General features: G+C 39.0%; 1 protein-coding gene across 2 annotated transcripts; it reads left to right on the top strand.

The window, feature by feature from the left end:
- Positions 1 to 6,302: 6,302 nt before the first annotated feature.
- Positions 6,303 to 9,094, top strand: DCAF12L2 (DDB1 and CUL4 associated factor 12-like 2). 2 transcript variants are annotated; one of them, XM_015128157.3, is made up of 2 exons: positions 6,303 to 8,092; positions 8,173 to 9,094. In XM_015128157.3, exon 1 carries the CDS (start codon positions 6,671 to 6,673, stop codon positions 8,060 to 8,062), a length of 1,392 nt encoding a protein of 463 aa, XP_014983643.1. In that variant the 5' UTR covers positions 6,303 to 6,670; the 3' UTR covers positions 8,063 to 8,092; positions 8,173 to 9,094.
- The last annotated feature ends 14,704 nt before the right edge of the window (positions 9,095 to 23,798 follow it).

Below are 23,798 nucleotides of genomic sequence, written 5' to 3'. Positions count from 1 at the left end.
CAAAAAAGTAATGAGAAATATTGACATGTGGCTGTAGAACATAAGTCACATATCATACTGGGCCTTGTAGGCTGCATTGAGGATTTTGGTCTTTATCCTAAGACAACAGGAAAATATTATCTTTTTAAAATCAGTTTAGTGACACGGGCAGATCTGTATTTTGTGAGCATTACTCTGGGTACAGCCTGGATAATTGAATGGAGGAGGAAAAGAGTAGTTTTAGGAAAATCACTTATGAAGGTGGCTTGGGAAAGGATGGTAGCTGTGGATATACTGACACTGAAATGAATTTGAGAAATGATAGAAGGTGGAATATTGAACCGGAAGATAAGAAATGTATGTCAAGGATAGTTGTTAAGACTCCAGTTTGTACAGCTTGATGGATGGTGGTACTATTCATTAAAACAGGGAACTATATAAGCTCAAGTACATGGGGGCTGAAATCAAGACCTTGAACTTATACGGTCTGAATTTGAAGTTCTGTTTTGGTAGCCAAGATGTCAAGTAGGAAGTTGAACAAACAGGTTTGGGATAGAGATACAAAACTGAGATGCCTTGGCATATATTATACATTTAAAGCTAGGAGTAAGTTGGTATTGAAGGTTGGGAAAATAGCAACTCGGCATATATATCTGGTTAAAACATTTCAGAGCATGGAATAGAATGATTTCTCAATCAATTTTATGGACATAATCTCCTCCAGGTCTTCTTTTATGTAACTAGCTAATATTGGAGCATTATCTATGGCCTTTTCTCAGTCACCTCTATCCAATTTCACAACTATCAACTGATAAGAAAAGCTCTAAATCTAAGAAAAGATCAGTTCTTTGTTTTGGGCACATATTTATATAGACAATTATTAGCAAAAGGAACCCAAGTCTGCTTCAAAAAATAAACCTTACAACTTCCACTTGGTGATCTACTAGCATGCCATAAAGTTATTCTTACAATACATTCTACCCACACTAATATTCATCTTTACGTTGGCAACAAAATAGACATTGATGAGCTGTATGTGAATAGACGAGTAGCTCAGACTACAAATAATTTATCCCCGTGTGTGCCAGTTTTCATAGTGGTGTTTATATGTGTTTCACAATACAGCGGACACTCAGAAAACCCTATTAGCATTGCTACCAAGCTGTCTTTGTAAAGTAAAGTAGTGGAAAGGAGGGAAGGTAGTTTTAAAAAATGTATTAGGTGCTTTATAATCTGCCAGGCACTATTCTTATTGTTATATATGTATTAACTCATTTAGCCATCAAAACAACCCCATGGAATAAGTGCTATTATCCCCATTTTAAAAATCTGGGAATAATTGCAAAGGGAATATTATAACTGGTGCAGTTCCAAGGCCAACACGCCCTAGAACCAGAATTCAAAATATGTTATCTGGCTCCAGAGCCGATTCACATAACCACTATACTGTAGTGTCTCCCACAAAACATATAACTAGCATTGAATCTATCCTCTCATAACACAAAGCCCAAGCTTGAACTCTGACACACTCCCTCCTCTTAGAAAATATGGAGAGGAGTAGAGCATAGAAGAGGTCATGCAGTCAAAATTGCCTTCTTTCCTCTAATGCTGTTTATAGTAAATGTAATAATGTGATAAGTCTTTCCTATCTTACCCCATCTGACAGCATATGCCTTTAGTTGTGCCATCGTAGGGAGAAACAACCTGCTGAGTCATCTATATCACTTTGTGCATGATGAAGTTTGGAAGAATAATCTGACTACGAACCAGGTTCATAGCTGCCTATCTTAAGAGACTGGAGAAGGTCACAGCTTGAAAATGTTATGACTGTGTTATAATTAGAGATTAAGGCAAAACTTATTCAATTTAATAATTCAAGAATATTTTGTCTTGTGTCTGGTATAAGTAACCATATCATTATCGTATGTTATTTTAAAACAAGCTTAATTAACTATATTTCTTTTTTTAGTGTCTTATATTTATACTTGCTGATAAAGATAATGCAAAGGCTATACATACAAATGTAAGAAAGATGTCACAAAATACTTTTAAGGGCATCTTTGTTTCATGTCTATATACAACATATTGGAAATGACTATATGATCATCTTTCTGAACACAAATGCCTCTATACCTGAAAATATGCTCCAATTTGTAAGGCCTTATTTGTAACATCTATTTTTCTGTAGATTATATAAAAGCCACTTTCAGAATTTATTCAAACAGACTTGTTACTGATCCACCCGTCTTACTATTGCCCCACCTTTTTCTCAACTTTCAGTATATTTTTCCTGAGACTATTTTAGTTTTGGACATAAAATCTATCACTTTTAACATAATTTAAATCACATTTAGACACAAGTTTATATTCACGATACCACAGGGAAATAACAAATATTCTGCCTTAATTTTTAATTGGTAATCTATCATGAGTATTGGCTAGACATCTCATTTTTTCATTCATAGATTAGAAAGGTGGACAGACCCAGTTGATGAAATCATCCGATGGTTCAAGGAAACATATATATATATATAAATGTAAATGAAAATAGATATATATAATAGTATAACATAACTTGTTTGAAATTATGTATATACAGATATATAGGTCAAAATAGGTCAGCATAGGTATCTATGTAAATTCAAACAAGTTATGTGGCATTACTACAATTCAATTCCAGTCCCTCAGTTTCTCCACTTCAAGTAATTTAATTTCAGAATATCTGCTACTTGTTGGATATTTCAATTTCTTTTCTCTCTTTTAGTTCTCTTTACTTATCAACAAGCCAATCCCAAGTTTTATAAACCATTTACTGCTTACCTAGAACAGTGTGATGGTGGGAAAGAAGTAGGAAACATGTAACCTTCCGAGGAGCTTACAATCTGATTGGGAAAACAAAATGTAAATACATTAAGTAATTAGAGAACAGCATGAGACAGTGCCCTGAAGCCATTCATGTAAGACCCCATCCAATGGAGGGGGATCTAGAGTAGGGAGACAGGCAGTCTAATACAAAGCAAAAACCTGTAATAAACAGCAATATCTTGGTAAGGACTGACAACATATTCATACTCACATAGAAAGTGGCCCTCAGAGGTAACCGAAGTACCTAACTAGGATCCCAACACTCAGAAAACTATGCAGATACCTGACATTTTTATCACATGCCATTGCAGCTACTGTTTCAACAATAAATGCACTATTTATGATGTTATATATTAGCAGATATTGTATTTTCCTGAACATGGAAGTAACCAGATGCAAAGGAAGTTCAAAATTGCAAGTTCATATACAAAACTGTACATCTTTCAATATATCTTGCCTTTGGTCTGGAAGTTGTTTGTACAGCTTTAAAGAGCTTAGAGAAATTTGAAAGCCTAGCATAAAAGAAATCTGTTTCAGGTATAATATTCCAGATGAATGTAACCTAGTTCATTTATCAATACATGATAGTAATCTGACCACTCCCTATAGACATATTATTATATTAAAATATTACATATTTATATTAACAAAAAGTGGAGATTTATGTGGATGTTTTTACCAAACACAAAAAAACTTGTGAGTACATATTACTGCATCTCATAAGTATTAATTAAAAGAAATGTCTAAAAAATAGGTCCCAGAGATGATATATTTGCCTTTAAATATCATACAGACAGTGCTGTACATAATTTGCATTCAGTATTTCTTTATTTATCAATTCCGGTTATCTTTAAGAAGCACAGAAGACAATGCAGATAAAATTCCAACAACAGAGGTAGTTTACACGGTTTTTAAGAGAAGGAAACAAAACAAAATGTTTGTTGAATAATATAGTCTTAAGTTATGAAAGTATTAGAGTCACACAGGGATTCACACCTTGACTTTATCACTTACTAGCTGTGTGACAATGGGGGAGTCACTACCTTTTCTGAGCCTCAATTTTCCTCATTTTAAAACAGGGCAATAAAAATAGAACCTACCTTATAAAGTTATTGCCATGCCAAATGTACATAAAGCATTTAGCATTTAAAGCATTTAGCACATCCCTCCAGCCCATGAATAGGTTTTCAATAAATAATAGCTGTTATAAGCATTATTTACTTTTACAAACGTGGTATTAATGCACAACGTAATACTACTCAGCCATAAAAGAAAGAAATCATGTCATTTGCAGCAACATGGATGAAACTGTAAATCATTATCTTAAGTGAAATAAGCTAGGCACAAAAAGACAAATATTCCATGTTTTCACATATATATGGGAGCTAAAATTTGTGATCATATGTAGGTAGAGAGTGGAAAGTTAACGGAAACTGGGAAGGGTAGTGGGGAGAGGGGAGGATGAAGAGAAAGAGTTAAAGGGTACAGGCATACAATAAGACTGAAGGAATAAACTCAATGTTGGATAGCAGGAAAGGGTGACTATACTTAACAGAAATGTATTGTACTCTGGTGATGGACACCCTAAATACTCTGACCTGATCACTAGCCATATATACATGTAACAAAATTCCTCATGTACTCCATATATTTGCACAAATTAAGAAAAAGTTTATGTGGAGAAAAAACCATATATACATACATATATATATAAAATACATAAACTATATATATACACACACATACATATTTCAGTCAATTTGTTATACATATGTTATATATGACCAACCAGTCTGATAATAGCCTAAGATTTTTAGCCTATTTTAATTACCCCAACAGTAAAAATATATGCCATGAAGTCTTATATGATACCAAGTTTTCTAAGTTAGGATCATTTAGAAAAGAAAAGAAAGCCTTAAGATAGGTTAGGTTAAAGAAATTTGTGATCAGTTTTTCTCTAGTAATGTCACTTCCAATTATGAAATTGTCAACATTTTTTTTTCATTGTCAGGTTACTCCCAATCCATCACCCTCACCCTCCTCTTGATACAGCACTAAACGTGGGTAGGAATATTGAGGCAGAGAAGGGGAGGATGGGCACTAAGATGCAACAGTTGGACTGGAGTGACGTGAACGACCCATGGTGCACTCGGAGTTTCTGGGCTTGAGATAAGGTTGTATAAAGAGCAGGGAGAATGGGGAGGAAACAGCAACAAAGTAGTTTTCATGATCTCCGATCAAGGAAAGTTAACTCACCACCTGACTTCTGCAAACCCGCTTAACAAAAATTTTTTTTTTTTTTTTTTTTTTTTTTTTGTGGAGGACGATTGGGGCCTGTGCAGACTTGGAATCAGCCACCAGCATTTCAGTACAATGTATTACTGTGGAATTGGGGGCTTGCTTTAGGATTGACTGCCCTAAAGCTTCAGAGCAGGTGTGGATCATGTAACTTCTCAGACTGCCAAACTCATGCTTTGAATATCCACACTCTCACCATTTTGTCATTTAGTCACTTTGCAAAGTTCTTTATCATCTGTGCCTATGGAAATCCTGTGCATTCCTCTGAGTACTGTACCAATGCCCAAGGGGGCCCCCCACACCAAGACAGGGCTCTGCCAAGATTCCTATGACTGAAAGTTTGGGCTGACCTTTCCCTCCCAGGAGAGAGGGAGGTACCCCTCTCCTGGACCCCTTCCCCTTCACTCCACCCGCCCTGGGCTAAGTTCAAAAGAACTCAATGCCTTAGAGAAATACCCTTCTCTTCACCCCTCACCCTCATGTCTCCACCCCTATCATAACTGCAGCCCTGGATGCTCCTGAGGCTGCTTTCTGACTAAAGGTCCCTGATACCGCCTGGGTGGAAAGCAGGACCTAGGGAATTGCATTTGAAACGCATCCCTCAGGGATTCAGGTGCTCAAAGACTTCAGTTTGAGAAGGGGGAAAAAATTATTTGGTTGAAACTGTTTAAGACATCAATCCAGGAGCTGAAACTGGAGAAGCTGCAAGTCTGACATGAGGGTAAAGGTCTCCCTGACGCTGCTGAACTGCCCCCCACCCCATCCCTTGCCAAATTCAATGTCTAACCTAAGCGAAGGGTGTCCCAAGATTACACCAAGTGCACACTGGTTTCTCTAAGCAGATCGTGGCTCGGCCTCCTTCTAGCCCCGTGCTTGATTATATCTTAGGTTTCAGATTTTATTGAAGTAGGGATTTTAAGAAGGGTAGTTAGCCGTTGTCCAGAGGGTAGCAAAACAACGCGTGTCTGATACTGAGGACCTAGGGTGCCGGCCCTCCGCGACTCTGCCCCTGCAGCTCCGCTACCCCCTTCTCCCCTCCGCCCCCTTCCAGCCTCCACCCCGCGCGGCCTCCGCTACCCGGCAGGCACCCCACGCCCGCCCAGCAGCTCCTCCCACTGCCTCCGCCCTTCACACTCGGGCCCCAGCGTCGTCCTCCCCCCACACTGACTTCGCTCCCGCAGCCATCCAGACAGACACTCTTCCCGCTCTCGCCTAGGTCTGCACCGCCACTGCCGCCCTTGCCGCCCCGCTTAGCCCGGGCTCTGCTACGTCAGGCCGCGCATCTCTGGCCAGGTCCGCCGCTGCCGCCGCCGCCGCAGCCGAGCCTCAGACTGAAGTCTGGGAGCCCGCGATCGCACCAGCTTCTTGGTCTTAGAGATCCTGAGCTCTCGGCTGACGCGGAAGCGCAGCCATCCCCACCACCGCCGCCACGGCCAACACGGGTGCCACGCGCCGCCACCGCCGCCGGGCCGCCGCCGCAGCCGCTGCCGCTGCCGCCGCCGCCGCCGCGGATCGCCCGCCGCCCACCATGGCCCAGCAGCAAACAGGTAGCAGGAAACGGAAAGCGCCCGCGGTCGAGGCGGGCGCCGGGAGCTCGTCCTCGCAGGGCTTAGCGGCGGCGGACGGAGAGGGGCCTCTGCTACCCAAGAAGCAGAAGCGGCCGGCGACGCGTCGCAGGCTGGTGCACTATCTGAAGGGCCGGGAGGTAGGAGCGAGGGGCCCCGCCGGGCTCCAGGGCTTCGAGGGCGAGCTTCGGGGCTACGCGGTACAGAGGCTGCCCGAGCTGCTGACAGAGCGCCAGCTGGACCTGGGCACCCTCAACAAGGTGTTCGCGTCACAGTGGCTGAACGCCAGGCAGGTGGTGTGCGGCACCAAGTGTAACACGCTCTTCGTGGTGGACGTGCAGTCAGGCCACATCACGCGCATCCCCCTCATGCGGGACAAGGAGGCCGGGCTGGCCCAGGCCCAACAGGGCTGCGGCATCCATGCCATCGAGCTGAATCCCTCCAAGACGCTTCTGGCCACCGGCGGCGAAAACCCCAACAGTCTGGCCATCTACCAGCTGCCCACCCTGGACCCCCTGTGCCTGGGCGACCGCCATGGCCACAAGGACTGGATCTTCGCCGTTGCCTGGCTGAGTGACACCGTAGCCGTGAGCGGCTCCCGCGACGGCACTGTGGCGCTGTGGCGGATGGACCCGGACATGTTCAATGGCAGCATTGCCTGGCACAGCGAGGTGGGTCTCCCCGTATATGCCCACATCCGTCCGAAGGATGTGGAGGCCATACCCAGGGCCAGCACCAACCCCAGTAACCGCAAGGTGCGGGCCCTGGCCTTCAGCGGCAAGAACCAGGAGCTGGGAGCGGTGTCCTTAGACGGCTACTTCCACCTGTGGAAAGCCAGGAGCACACTATCCAGGCTCCTGTCCATCAGGCTGCCCTACTGCCGAGAGAATGTGTGCCTGACCTACTGCGATGAGTTGTCCCTCTACGCTGTGGGCTCCCAGTCCCACGTCTCCTTCCTGGATCCGCGCCAGCGCCAGCAGAACATCCGGCCCCTGTGCTCTCGAGAAGGTGGCACAGGCGTGCGGTCTCTGAGCTTCTACCAGCACATCATCACTGTGGGCACCGGCCATGGCTCCCTGCTCTTCTATGACATCCGGGCCCAGAAGTTCCTGGAGGAGAGAGCCTCTGCCAGTCTGGACTCTACGCCGGGGCCCGCAGGGAGGAAGCTCAAGCTTGCCTGTGGCAGAGGCTGGCTCAACCAGGATGACGTCTGGGTGAACTACTTTGGTGGCATGGAAGAGTTCCCCAATGCGCTCTACACCCACTGCTACAACTGGCCCGAGATGAAGCTCTTTGTGGCTGGGGGGCCTCTCCCTTCAGGCCTCCATGGGAACTACGCAGGCCTCTGGAGTTAAGGATGAACGCCTTGTTCTCAAAGTGCACAGGTTTACCTTTCAGTTCCGCCTAACTTTCCTTCTTCAGGCTGCATTTGTGCTTTTAACTTTGTGTGGCTTTTGTCTTCCAGGTGGAACCAGTCCAACTTACGTGTGCTTCGTGTATTAGGCAGATAAAGAGAGAGCGGGAGCAAGCCAGTGGGAGTGAGAGAGCACAAGTGGTCTTTTCGACAGTCAAAACTTTGGCTTTAAATCTCTCATTCACGTTTCCCAACAGCAGTATATTTTTGCCTTCTCATTCAAAGAGTTTTGGCTAAATCTTAATTGTATTCTGTCTTTCAGTGATTCACATACCCTCCTTCTTTAGGTTGATGCAGTCTTCACTACTATTCAGTACATTAGTTTTATCAATATTGCAATAGTGTTCAGATCTTTTGCACATGTTAGATGTGTGGTGTTTTGGGGAAATGTGTGCTACAAAGCATCTTTGGGGTTGTTTTGAGGAACATCATTTATAGCCTTACTCTAATTAGAAAATGCAGTTCAGGTTCTAGATTGCCACCATTCTAGTGTCGTACACACCATTCTGCAGTGTGATTCATTTGGATATTGGAAACTGAATGTCTATTGTTTGTATATTGTTGATGTGTAAAATGCTTTAAAAATATGTTCTCTTAGTTAGAAATCTTACAATGTTGTTCATACTATTAATCAACAATTTTGGTTATTCAGTAAAACTTTACTATCCTCAGGCCTTCCGTGTTCTTATTTAAAGCCGCTGTATTATGGCCTGCTTTTCTATGCTACAGATTTTCAGAACTAATCAATTCTGGTCTATGTATGTGGTAGGGCAATCAAGGAGGTATTTTTTGGGGTATATGGGGTAAACATCTCTTTAAATTCAGGTAGTTATTTACAGTGAAAAGCCAGTTGTGGCAGTTGTGCTCAGAGTAGGTGTTGCTGATTTTTTATTACTGTATACATGGATAATTCTGTATCCAGTATGTGATGTGTTGCAGAAAAATAAATAAAATGTGTTCATCATCTTAGCAATTAAGTGGCAGACTTAAGTTCTTAATACTTCAACATATGCTTTCTTTTTTCACTTTTCTTTCTGAGAACGTATTTATCAAAGTCAAAACTTTCTGAGACAGAAGCTGAATCTGAAGCATTAGCTATGCAGACATTGCTTTGTACATCTCTTTTTGAAAATGAAACTTATGCTTACAAGTTAAAAGATTAAACAACATCTTGAATACGTTATGAAAATATACTTGGTGTAAGTTAGGATGGCTAGGTGTTTTTATAAAGTTGACTGAACAAACCATTTTTCATTTATACAAATATACAGGTACTTATAACTACTTACATATAAAATATATTTGTATATCTGTTTGTATATGTTATTTCCCATGTGAGGAGAAAGCATAGATGTATATCATTTTATATCTGCAGCTATTTCTTATATACTGAACCACATATATTAAGACTTACCACTTGATCTTTATTTGTGTTTTGTTTTTTGTTAGTTTAAAATAATTTTAATACAAGCACATGATAATAAAACCATACAGTATAAAAAGTATACAGTTAAAAGTAAACCTCAAATCCCAGGGTCTCTAGTTTCCAGCCCATAGATTAGCATCAGTATAATTTTTGTATATACACATTTAGATTTTCTCTATATATGTATAAGAACACATGTATGTGTGTATGGAATTTTTATATAAATAATAACATACTGTATGTATCTGTGCTTTTTTAATCACAAAATCTTAGAGATTTTCTCTTATACTTATCTACTTAATTTTATTGCATGCTGTTTTATTGTGTGATTGGAATACACTTGACTTATTCATTACACCTTTGATGATCATTTATGTTGGTTCCGGTTTTCTGTTACTGTAAACTATTCTGCAGTGATTACTTAAATGTATACATCTTTGTGTACAAGCGTAAATATATCTGCAGGATAATTCCTAGAAATGGAATTACTGATTCAATGACTAAGTTCATTTTATATTAATAGCCATTGCTAAATCACCTTCCAAAGAGTTCTCACCACCTTAACATCCTACAAGTAATGGATGCACACCTGCTTTACCACACCCCTGCCAACAGTGTGTCACCAAACTCTGTGCTCTTTGCCAATCTTACATCTACTTGATCTTGATCCTTTCTTTCTAAGCCACTGTGGCTGAGTTAATTGGATTTGTTGTCAGAGTACCAAGTAGGTTCTGAAACAAAGAACAAGAAAATGAGGGCAAGCAATAAAATTGCTGCCACACTGAAGGAAGAGAGTACCCACCATTCAGGCTAATGTACCTGGAGATGGATTACACACAGGTACCTTCCTTAGATACTTAGCTGGACCTAGTAGGTTTCCCTGGTCTATTGCACCCTGGTTTAAGTTATATCCAATGTATAAGATGTCACTGAACAAAATCCAAGAAAGGAGACCACAAAAGTCTGAACTTAGTGGGGTAGGTGTGGAGAGGGAGAAGGTTATTCAAAACAATGAGGGGAAATAAAAGGAACAAACAGTATTTCAAGTGAAGGATGAGGAAAAAAAAAATAGGTGGACTCTCGGGCTCTGACTTGAATATGAATGAATATTGACACCAAATAAAAATAAAGAAAATAGGCATAGATAGTATGGAGAGAGGATGATCAGTTTAACTTGGGACTTACTGAATTTGAGGTACCTCTGTGACATCAGGAGAACATACCCCATGAAGAATTGGCTGTGTATCCCAGGATGCAATTTATCACTTCTGGGAAGGTGAGTGCTATGAAACACTGGGAATCTTGTCCTTTCAGGGAAAAGTAGAACAGAAAAGCATATGAAGGATCTTTAAAACAATGAAAAGAGAGAAAGCCTGCTTCAGTGGCTCACGCCTGTAATCCTAGCATTTTGGGATGCTAAGGTAGGCAGATTGCTTGAGCCCAGGAGTTCTAGAACAGGATGGGGAAAATGGTGAAACCCCATCTCTACAGAAAATACAAAACTTGGCTGGGTGTAGTGGTACGGGCCTGTAGTTTCAGCTCCTTGGGAGGCTGAAGTGGGAGGATGACTTGAGCCCAGGAAGTTAAAGTTGCAGTGAGTAGAGATCATGCCACTGCACCCCATCCTGGATGACAGAGTGAGAACCTGTCTCAATAAATAAATAAATAAATAAATAAATAAATAAGGAAAATTTTTTAAAAGCTGGGATGGGGAAGAAAATGGTAGAGAATGATAGAGGCTTATTCTACACAAATGTTGTGACCTTACCATGAGACGACAATATATCTTTTAATACTAAAATTATAATGATTTTGAGTCTCCACCTAAAAGCCATAAAGGGCAGCTTTTCACCCAGATAAGCCATAAAGGGCAGCTTTTCGCCTAGGACTCTTTAATACTGTCCACATTGGTCCACTAATTCGGCTTTTGAATTGCTCAACTGCTGGTTTCTTCTTGGAGAATGAAAAGTCAGACCTAGCTCACAAAGCAGGGCTTCATTTCTGGACCATTTATTCTCCTACTCTGAGATGTATCCAGTATTCCCAACACCCAACTGGCACCAGCATCCTTGACAGTCTCACAGCAGTGGAATATCACCTCATCAGCAGCTTCTGCTAGCCCCTGTTTAAGTTCTCACTTCAATACCACAAGTGTAGGCCTCTGCCAATTTTCCCAGTCTTGCAAAAAGCAAAGGAGGTGTCCAGAGGAGGATACTACTTTCCACAGTATTACAATAAAAAAGCACAAATGCAAATTATTAGAAGTGAGAGAGAAGAAATAATTATAAGCACAGATTTCTTTATTAGAGAAGTAAATGTAAAATCTGAGTGAAAAAAAATCATCAGAAAATACAAATAACTAAACTTCCCAATAAAAAATAAGGAACCAGATCAGACCATTAACTCTAGATATGTGAATATTAGTTTTTTAACGTCTATCTTTTTTATCCAAGAATATCACGCACATAAACAGATAATAAACACACAGAGTTGATCATTTTATAAGTAAATTATTTCACATTGTCAAGGAATATCTAAGTTTGAGGTGCTTCTGAGCATAAAGAGAAAATAATTTACTCTTCTTTATAGCAGGCCAGCAAAATATCAACAAATTTGAGTAAAATTGCCAAAAATAAAAGGGACTGATTTGACATAGATATATAGATCAATGCAACTTATCCTTTAAAACCACTGAAGGCAATCCATTAGTTCACCAAATCCGTTAGTTCACCAAATTAGCCCATCAAATTCATTAGTTCACAAAATACTACGGAAAAGTAAAGCTAGTTCCTTGAATTCAAGGAGTCTTCACTATTGAGAAATCTATTATTTCAATGTATTATAATAAATCAAATTAGAAGACACACATGCTCATATCACTAAGTTATAATAAATGATTTAATAAAACTCCTCTATTGTTTTGGTAAAATTCTTAGTAAACTATGTGGAAAAATTTTCTGCCTATGGTAAGTGTGTATATGTGTGCGTTTGTGTGTGTGTGTTTTGTGTTTCAAACTTCAACTGGAATCCTCAACATCAGAGAAACTCCTGTGAAGGTAAGAAACAAAACAAGGACTCCTAAAATCACAACCAGCATTTAATGTTGTTATAAATTTCCAGATCCAGCAATTAGAAAAGGTAGAAAATATTGGATATAAATAGTAGAAAACAGAAAACGGTTATATTTATTTGAAGATGATATATGATGGTAAAAATGATAAATTCTAGAAGAAGCAACTGAAAAAGGTTAGGAAAAATAAAATAGTAGTAAAATGTTCAGTTTTGAGATTAATACATTAAAAAATCAATGCTTTTCTATTTTCACTTCTTTACTCATTCAGCAAATGTTTATTGAATGCTTACCATATATCACACATTATTCTAGCTGCTAGATAGAAATGCTGCATAGAACAACACAAGCAAGCCATGTCCTCATAAGGCTTACAGTCCATTGAGGAGAGAGACAATAAACAGATAAACCAACAAGTGTATAGGTTGTAGGACGGTTATCAATGTTAATAAATAAATCAGTTGAAAGAGAATGGGGGTAGAAAATCAGGTGGGGATGAAATTTTAAATAAAGTGGTTAGTGAAAGTCTGTTTAATAAGTTGACATTTGAGCCGAGATCTGAAGGAAGTGACATAGTAAGTCATGCACCTACATCAGAAAAGAGTGTTCCAGGCGATCAGAAAGAAGTACAGAGGCTTGAGGTGGAACCATGCCTACCATGTTTCAGGAGCAGAAAGGAGACAAGTATGGCTGGAGTAAAATGAATAAAGAAAGGAGTAGGGTCAGAGAGATAATGGGTGACCACATCATATAGAACTCTGTAGACAATTATAAGAACCTTGGATTTTAATCTGAATGTGTTGAAAGTCCAATGAGGGTTTTTGAGAAGCAATTTATTGTTAAAATGAAATCTGGTCACTCTGTAAAGGAGAAAAGACAGAGAAGGAGGGGGATTCATTAGGAGGTTACTGCAATAATCCAGCGCAACGTTGACAGTGGCTATATGCAACACTAATCAGTTTAAAATGTCAGTGGATCTTGTAATTCAAAATGGCATACATCTCCTTCTTAAGATCTTATGGAAATGACAGTACAGAATAATTAAATTGAATAACTCCATTTCAGTGCTATAAATAAAAAAGGTGCCATAATCAGATCAGAAATTATGACAACATTCTAGAAAACCAGAAAGTAGATAGGCTCTCTTTAACAGATAAAGCTGAGTAGATCTCATTCCTTTTTATGTTTTCATAGTATTCCATACTGTACATGAACCACATTTTATTTATTCGGTCCACCATTGATGGACAATAAAACTGATTCCACATCTTTGCTATTGTGAATAGTACTGCAATGAACATATGCATTCATGTGTCTTTATGATAGAATAACTTATATTTCTTTGGTTAAATACTCAATAGTGGAATTGCTAGATCTAAATAATGAGGACACATGGACAAAAAGAGGGGACCAACAGACACTGAGGTCTACTTGAAGGTGGAGGGTGAGAGAAGAAAGAGATTCAGAAAAAAAAAAAAAAAAAGGTTGGGTACTATGCTTAGTACTGAGGTGATGAAGTAATCTGTACACCAAACCAAACCCCCGAGTAACTTGTCTGCCTGTATAAAAAAAACCTACATATGTACTCCTGAACCTAAAATAAAAAGTAAAATGTTAAATAAAAAAAATAAAACTGAGTAGAGTTACCACAAGCCTAAGAAACGACTGTGAGAATGCTGCCTTTTAGATGGGAGCCTAAGTTCTCTTAGGAGAACTTCTCCATGAAGTTTTCTTCATGGAGAACTTCTCCCAATGGCTCCAAGCTATGATTTAGCAAAAATTGATAGCAGAAGTGGTTTTTGAAGTGGAAAGCACCACTAGAGGACTGTCCATGAATGGGCTTGGTTAGTTGGACACTTACCCAAACAATGGAATACTATATAGTTGTTAAAATACTGGTGCTAGGTCTTTATGTACTGACAAGAAGTGTCCTTGATATTACTGTCACATGAAAGAAGCACATTGCAAACCAAACACATATTATCATTCCATTTTTGTTTAAGATACTAGAAGGAGGAGAGGAAGAAGCATACAGTATATGTACGAATATATGCAAAAGTATTATCAGTATGTTTCTCTAAGGGATAAAGTAACAGTGAACTTTCTTAATATTCAATCTATTTATATAATGTTTAAACAGTCTAAATAACATGCATTTATTTAGTAAACAAAAGAGAAAGTAAAACAGGGAAGACACATTTTAAAAGGCTGATTGGGATAGGAAAGAGACGAGGGAGAAGGAAGGTGTGATTTTTTGTGTTGAACGTAGCATGGAGCTGAAATAGACTAAAACTGAGAAAGTGTTATCTTTATGCAATATGGAGGTTTATGGAGGTCTTTTGCCAGAGTAATTGCAGTTGTGATCAGCTGCATTGTTTCTCCCCAAGAGGGGATAAATAATTCAGTGTTTCTCAAGATTGACCATGGAACCCTTTTTCCCATGAACATCTGACAGGGCTGTGATTTTCTTTCTTCTCAACTCCTCAGGTTGATTTTAGAGAAATAGTGTGAGACTTATATAAGCACTGCATCACAGGGTCTGCACTATAATGAAATAAATTTTCCTGAATCAAATGTGGAGCAAAGAGAAGACATGAACCTACACCTACAAATTTCAATAATCCATGTTGTTCTTCAGGCTTTCCTGATTGATACATATGTCTAGCAATTCACAGCCAGAAGCTCATTTGAAAAACCTGTAATACTAGAGATTTCCACGTTTTCTGATATTCATCTTACCTGAAATATTTCTGCTTAGTATATTAACGTAATTTTGAGTTTTGACACCAAAATGTCCATTAAACTTATCTACTCCAAAATTCCCAGCTATAATTCTAGAGGTGGAGAAGGAGACAGTATTAGTTGTAAAATAGGCCAAGGTGTATTCTTAGTCAGTCATTGCTATCACACATAAATCCATTCCCATCTCTGAGGTCCTGAGCTGACAATGAAGCCAGTCCAACACCGTATTAATATAACCTCTGAAAAAAATGGGACTCTTAGTTTTATAATATATAGGGGATGAAGAGAAAAATAATAACTCAGAACTCAGCAAATGTATATTGGGTGTGTAGGAAGAGAGAGTGAAAACATACTTTATAAATTCTTCTATTCTCAATATTAAAAATTGAGCACTGTTAGTACATGGAAGCAAATTTGTTGTTGTGCACACTTCCCTAGTGTTATACAGAGGAGTTATTTAATCTAGACATTATCATTTACAAAGGGTTAAAATCAATGTATGAGTCTTCAATTAAATGTCACAAATATTCAAACAGTTGGAATATAAGACTAAATAGATGTAATACCTAAAATTGCTCATTTGTCTTGCTTTTCACTAGTTTTATCCAGTAACTAATCATAATGTTGGCACACACCATAATAGCTGGTTGATGTAGCTGGAAGTAGATGAGTCAATTCATTGAGAAAGAATCATTCAAACCAGCGATTTAGACTCATGTGGACAGCACCACCAATTAAGTAACAGAATAAACTCCCTCCCTCAACCCATCTAGCTGTTTTGACTTTGCAACCCGAAAATATAATATTGTTCTGAAAAGCCAAATATATATTTCCTATAGAATCATATAAAAGTCTGAGATCATTGATGAAATAATCTCCTTTGTAAAAGGCATTGGAGCAGAGACATAATAGGATCAGAAACTTCTGCTTAGAAGGGACATTAGATAAAGATATATATTTGACTTTCAAAATCTCAATTAAATAATGATAAATGTGTCATTCATACGTGTGTGTGTGTGTGTGTAGTAGTAGTAGTAGTAGTAGTAGTAGTAGTATCCGGTGTTTTATCTTCACCTACAAAGGAATTTTATTTTATGCCTCTTTACTGGGGTCTCTATCTTTATATGAGTGTTCACATATATAAACACATTCATCTAGACAGAGATAAATGGTCTTCAATGTAAGGAGTTAAACGTAATGTCTTATTAAAATCTTGAATCTTCTTGGTTTTACTTTATAACTCTCTGTGGGTGACTTAATCTCAAAATGAAAAACACAAGTCAAACTAATGGCAAAGTACTACAGTCACCTAGAGCATCTGTTATTGTTGTATTTTTTTTTGCAATTTGCTGAACTGAGTATTGAGTAATGAATAAGTATATTTAAACATTTAAAAATTTACACACTCAAGCCATGTAAAAACCAAGCCTTCATTTTATCTCAAGCTTTAGGGTTGCTTCTCAGATGAAAGCAATTAGTCTGACATTGTAAATGTCAACCATCATGGTACGAGGTTTATACTGTGCATTACATAGTGCTTATGGTAAATCAGATGGGATAAGTAACTACTCTTCAGAATTTGGACTGCCAATTAAACTTCTTTTAGAGAAAAAAAATGGTACATCAATCTGACAATTTATCTTTTCTTGTTAGTGTGTGTCTATAGAATATATGGCCAAGAGCAGGATTAATAAATGATGAAATTGTGTAGATCTATAAAAACCTTTAAAAATCATCTAGTCGAACACTTATTTTTAAGGATGAAGATATTTTATAGCGGTAATTGTAAGTGTGGTTCCTGACATTTGAAATATTTAAAATAATAAAATATGCATGCAATTTAACAAAAACTCATGTTTCTACCATCTAGAATTAACGATCACTTAGTCTTTTTCATATGAAGAAAGAAACTAAAATCATGTATAAAGTTAAAACCCCTTTTGGGCATCATAAGTTTCCTTCTCACCTGTCTTGAGGCAAGAAGTGACCATTAAGACTTCAGCGACTATCTGTCTATTTCATGTTTTATACTGTTATATATTTATAGTTTCTTAACAAAAACTTTTATAGTGTTTACCATGTGCCTGGCACAGTTATTAACGTTTTCCAAACATTTACTTAATCCTCATAGTAGCCTACATTTTACAAATGACTATTTTACAAAGGACTAATTAAACAACTTGCCCAAGGACACAGAGCTAATATGATGCAGAGCTGCATCTGGAGTCCAGTTGTACATATATATGTCTCCATCTATAACATATAGAATGATTTTTATAAATGTTGTATACTTAAAAATTATACAAAAGTTATGCTGAATGTATTCAGTAATTTGTTCATTTTTTCATGCATTTGAGATCTATTCTTGATGATGTGTATACATTTGTGCAGTTCATTTTAATCACTAGATCATCTATTGTACGAATATATCACAATGTAAGTATTCGCTATGGTTTAAATGTGTGCCTTCCAAAATTCAGGTATTAACAGATGGAGGCTTTAAGAGGTTATTGGGCCATAAGAGTTCCTCCCTTGCGAATGGGATTAAGGCCCTTATAAAAGAGGCTTCATGCAACTCACTTTCTCTTTTGTCTCCTGTCATGTAAATACTCAGTGTTCCTCTCCTCCTAGAGGATCCGACAACAAGGCACCATCTTGGAAGAAATGTACAGTCCTCACCAGACAGCCAAACCTGCCAACACCTTGATCTTGGACTTCCTAGCCTCCAAAACTGTGATAAAATAATTTATTTTTCTTTATAAATTACCCAGTCTGTGGTATTTCATTATGGTAGCAGAAATGGACCAAGACAGTATTCTACCAATTGGACAATTAGGTTCTTAGAAAAAATTTTGTGTAACAAACAATGTTACAATACACACACTTGTAAAAAAATATTTTGTGATGCACATGTGGTAACTACTCTATATTTTTTAAAATGTAGAAGTTAGCTTGCTCTTTTATAGACTGCACATTTTTCAACTTGCTTCATGTTGCCAAAAATGAATTCAAACCTTGCTGTGGTGGTAGAATTCTGATAATCCCTCCTTCCTTGGACATATATCTTCTCCTAGCAATACCCACTATAACCTACATGATGCTGTTAAAAAAACTTTTGCAGATTTAATTAAAATCTCAAATCAGGCAATTTTAAAATTGGAAAATTATATCTGGCGGGCCTGACCTGATCACATAAGCTCTTAAAAAGCACTAATCTCCTCCAGAAGATTTTTTTTTTTTAATTGAAGCATGAGAGGTATTTGATACAAAAGAGATTCTCTCTCAATACCTTTGAAGATGGAGGGATGACACGGGTAAGACTTGAGGGCAGCCTAGAGGAGCTGACAGTGACCCTCATTTCTTCAACCTCAAGGAACATAATTCTGCCTAGAACATGAACAAACTTGGAAGCATATTATTTCCCAGGGTCTCCAAATGAGAATACAAAAGGCTAAATTCTTGATTTCACACTTAGAAGACTAAGACTGATCCTTGTAAGACTTTCAGTCTGGTCTCTAACCAACTCAATGAGTGAACTTCTAACTTATGGAGGTAATAAATGAGTATTGTTTTTAAAATCTCACCAGTGGTGTGTAACATTTCCTTTTGCCTCATGTCCTCATAAACAATAATATTATTTCATATTTTATTTTTTGTCAACCTTATGGATAAGATATGCTGTTATTGTTTTAAGTTGAACTTCTATGTTTACTAGAAACCAGATCATTTTATAGATAATACAAATAACACCAAAAAGTGATTGTGTTTACCCATGTCACTAAGGTAATAAAGAAGCAAAATAAGGATTAAAAGTTGGAGTTAATGAAATAAGTTATGTCATTCATCTTAAAACCTACTGGAACAATGTTTATGTCACAACCATTCAGTTAATATAAAGGGAACACATGTTATATAGTATGGATATTTGTCCTTACCCAAACCTCACGCTGAAATTATAATCTCCAATGTTAGAGGTGGGACCTGGAGAGAGGTGATTGGATCAGGGGGGCGGATTTCTCATTAATGGATTAGCACCATCCTCTGATTACTGTCCTATTGATAGTGAGTTAATTTTCGCCAGATCTGGTTGTTTAAAAGTTTGTGGGAGGAGCAGCCAAGATGACTGAATAGAAGTCCCTCCAGTCTGCGGGCTCCCACTTAGAATAACAAAAACAGTCAGTGAATTCTGCATCTTCCATTGAGGTACCCAGGTTCTCTCATCAGGACTGACTAGGCAATTGGCACCACCCACAAGAGAGCAAGGAAAAACAGGGTGGAGCAAGGGCCCGCCCAGGAGCCGCACGTGGCAAAGGAAGCTCCCTCCCACAGCCAAGGGAGGAGGTGGGGGATTGTGCTACCACGTCCTGAAAACTGCACTTTGCCCACAGATCTCTGCAACCAGTGGATCAGGAGGTCCCCTCGTGAGCCCATACCACCAGGGCCTTGGGTCCCAAGCACAGAGCTGTGTAGACTCACTGCAGCTACTTTGGTGGGCAGCAGCTGGGGCAGGCACTGAGACACAGGACTTTTTGCATACTTCAGCACCTAGAACTCTGGTGAGGCAGGAAATCCGTACACTTCCGTGGGAAGGGGGCTGAAGCCAGGGAGCCAAGCGATTTCGCTCAGCAGGTCCCACTCCCACGGAACCCCACAAGCTAAAACCCACTGGCTTGGAATCCCCACCGGCCAGTGCAGCACGCTGGAGACTGCCTAAGAAGACCGAGTTCTGGTGTGGGGGAGGTGAGGGGGGAGGGGCAGCTGCCATCACAGCCATTCCAGTCAACAGCTTTCCCCTGCTTCTGGTGCCAGTGAGGCTGAGTGGTTTGGACCAGGATCAATTCCCCACAGCGCAGAATAGCAGCTGTGACAGTTTGTGGCCAGAATGCTTCTTTAAGCGGGACCCTGACCTATTCCTTTTCACTGGGCAGAGGCTCCCTGTGGGAGCTTCGGCATCCCCAGCCTGGAGTTTATGGACAGATCTCTGATTTCCCTGAGGGAAACCCCTAGGAGGAGGGGCAGCCAGAGTATCATGAATGAGCAGTCTTAGTCTTTTCTGCCTGCCAGCTCTGGAGAGTTAGGGCAGACAAGACAAGGAGGATTCTCCTCAGTGCAGCACACCCACTCCTACCAGTGATAATCAGGCTGCTTATTTAAGTGAGTCCCTGATCCCGTTCCTCCTGACTGGTTGAGACCCTCCAATAGGGTTCATCAGACACCTCATACAGGAGTGTTCCAGACAGCATCAGATTGGTGCCCCTCAGTGAAAGAGCTCTCAGAGTAAAGAGCAAGCTTCAAACTTTGCTGTTCTGCAGCCTCCACTGGTGATACCTCCAGGGGCGGAAGGGACTCAGGCAAATAGGATCTGGAGTTGACTCCCAGCAAACTGCAGCAGCCCTACAGAAGAGGGGCGTAGCTGCAAAAAAAAAAAAAAAAAAAAAAAACAACAACGTCACTGAAAAAGACTCCATGAAACCCCATCCAAAGGTCAGCATCCTCAAAGATCAAAGGTAGATACATCCATAAAGATGAGAAAGAATCAACACAAAAACACTGAAAACTCAAAAAGCCAGAGTACCTCTTCTCCTTCAAATTATGGCAACATGTCTCCAACAAGGTCACAGAACTGATATAAGGCTGAGATGGATGAATCAACAGAAGTAGGCTTCAGAAGATGGGTAATAAACTTTGCTGAGCTAAAGCAGAATGTTCTAACCCATTGCAAAGGAGCTAAGAACCATAATAAAACATTACAGGAGCTGTTAACCAGAATAAACAGTTTAAGGAGGAAAATAAATGACCTGGTCTAGCTGAAAAACACAATATGAGAACTTCACAATGCAAACCTAAGTATCACTAGCTGAATAGACCAAGCAGAAAAAAAGAATATCAGAATTTGAAGACTATATTGCTGAAATAAGGCATGCATACAAAATTAGAGAAAAAAGAATGAAAAGAAAGAAACAAAATCTTCAATAATTATGAGATTATGTAAAAAGGCTGAACCTACAACTGATTAAGGTACCTGAAAGAAACAGGGAGAATGGAATCAAGTTGGAAAACACACTTCAGGATATAATCCAGGAGAACTCCCCCAAAACTAACAAAACAAACCAATATTCAAATTCAAGAAATCCAGAGAACCCCATTAAGATACTACATGAGAAGATCAGCTCCAAGACACATAATTATTAGATTATCCAAGGTAGAAATGTAGGCAAAAATTTTAAAGGCAGCCAGAGAGAAAGGCCAGGTCACCTACAAAGGGAAACCTATTAGACTCACAGCAGATATCTAAGTGGAAACCTTACAAGCCAGAAGAGATTGGGGGCCAGTGTTCAACATTCTTAAAGAAAAGAATTTCCAACCCAGAATTTCATATTCAGCCAAACTAAGCTTCATAAGTAAAGGAGAAATAAAGCCTATTTCAGAAAAGAAAATGCTGAGGGAATTTGTCACCACCAGGCCTACCCTGCAAGAGACCCAGAAGGAAGCACTAAATATGGAAAGGAAAAACCATTATCAGCCACTACAAAAGCACACTGAAGTACATAGACCAGTGACACTTGAAGCAACTACATTAACAAGTCTGCAAAATAACCAGCTAGCATTAAGATGACAGGATCAAATTCACACGTAACAATATTAACCTTAAATTTAAATAGGCTAAATACCCCAAATAAAAGACACAGAACGGCAAGCTGGATAGAGAGTCAAGAGCCGTCGCTGTTTTTTATTCAAGAGACCCATCTGACATACAAAGACACACTTAAACTCAAAATAGAGAGATGGAGGAAAATTTACCAAACAAATGGAAAACAGAAAAAAGCAGGGGTAGCAATTCTAGTTTCTGAAATATCGGACTTTAAACCAACAAAGATCAGAAAAGACAAAGAAGGCCATCGCATAATGGTAAAGGGGTCAATTCAACAAGAAAAGCTAATTATTCTAAATATATGCACACTCAATAAAGGAACACCCAAATTTATCAAACAAGTTCTTAGGGACCTACAAAGAGACTTAGACTTGACAAAATAATAGTGGGTGACTTTAACACCGTACTATCAATATTAGATCATTGAGACAGAAAATTAACAAAGATATTCAGGACTTGAACTCAGCTCTGGATCAAGTGGATCTAAATAAGTCTTTACAAAACTCTCCACCTATAAACAACAGACTATACATTCTCAGTGCCACATGGCACTTACTCTAAAATTGACCACATAATTGGGAGTAAATCATTCCTCAGCAAATGCAAAAGAACTGAAATCATAACAGTCTCTCAGAACACAGCACAATCAAATTAGCACTCAAGATTAGGAAACTTACTCAAAACCACAGAACTACAGGGAAATTGAACAACCTGCTCCTGAATGACTCCTGTGTAAATAATGAAGTTCAAGCAGATATCAAGAAGTTCTTTGAGGCTAATGACAGCAAAGTGACAATGTACCAGAATCTCTGGGATGCAGCTAAAGCAGTGTTAAGAGGGAAATTTATAACACTAAATGCCCACTCTAAAAGCTAGAAATATCTCAAATTGACACCCTAACATCACAATTAAAGAAGCTACAGATCCAAGAGCAAACAAACCCCAAAGCTAGCAGAAGACAGGAAATAACCAATAACAGAGTAGAACTGAAGGAAATAGAGACACAAAAAAACCCTTAAAAAAATCAAAGAATCCAGGAGTTGTTTTTCTTTAAATAATAAAATAGATAGATCACTAGCTAGAAAAATGAAAAAGAAAAGAGAGAAGAAACAAATAGATACAATTAAAAAATGATAAAGGGGATATCACCACTGACTCCATATAAATAAAACTACCATCAGAGAATACTGTAAACACATCTATGCACACAAACTACAAAATCTAAAAGAAATAATAAATTCCTGGACACATAAACTCCCCCAAGGCTGAACCAGGAAGAAGTTGAATCCCTGAATAGACCAATAACAAGTTCTGAAATTGAGGCAGTAATAAATAGCCTACCAAAAAAAAAAAAATTGCTTAAGACCAGACAGATTTACAGCTGTAGTCTACCAGAGGTACAAGAGGAGCTGATACTCTTTCTTCTGAAACTATTCCAAACAATTGAAAAGGAAGGACTTCTCCCTAACTCATTTTATGATTTTGGCATCATCCTGATACCAAAACCTGGCAGAGTTACAGCAACAACAAAAACTTCAGGCCAATATCGCTGATGAACATCAATGCAAAAATCCTCAATTAAATAACTGGCAAACCAAATCCAGCAGCATATCAAAAGGCTTATCCACCACAATCAAGTCAGCTTCATCCCAGGGATGTAAGGCTAGTTCAACATATGCAAACCAATAAATGTAATTCATCACATAAACAGAACTAAAGACAGAAATCATATGTTTATCTCCATAGACACAGAAAAGACCTTCAATACATTTCAACATCCCTTAATG

The sequence above is a fragment of the Macaca mulatta genome, chromosome X (genome assembly GCF_049350105.2).
Source record: "Macaca mulatta isolate MMU2019108-1 chromosome X, T2T-MMU8v2.0, whole genome shotgun sequence".
NCBI classification, from domain to species: domain Eukaryota; kingdom Metazoa; phylum Chordata; class Mammalia; order Primates; family Cercopithecidae; genus Macaca; species Macaca mulatta.
The sequence above is the reverse complement of the archived record's forward strand: the minus strand, read 5'-3'. Positions and strand labels throughout refer to the sequence as shown.

Excerpts from the sequence above, each read along its gene's own strand:
- DCAF12L2 (XM_015128157.3), top strand. The coding sequence starts at position 6,671 with ATGGCCCAGCAGCAAACAGGTAGCAGGAAACGGAAAGCGCCCGCGGTC.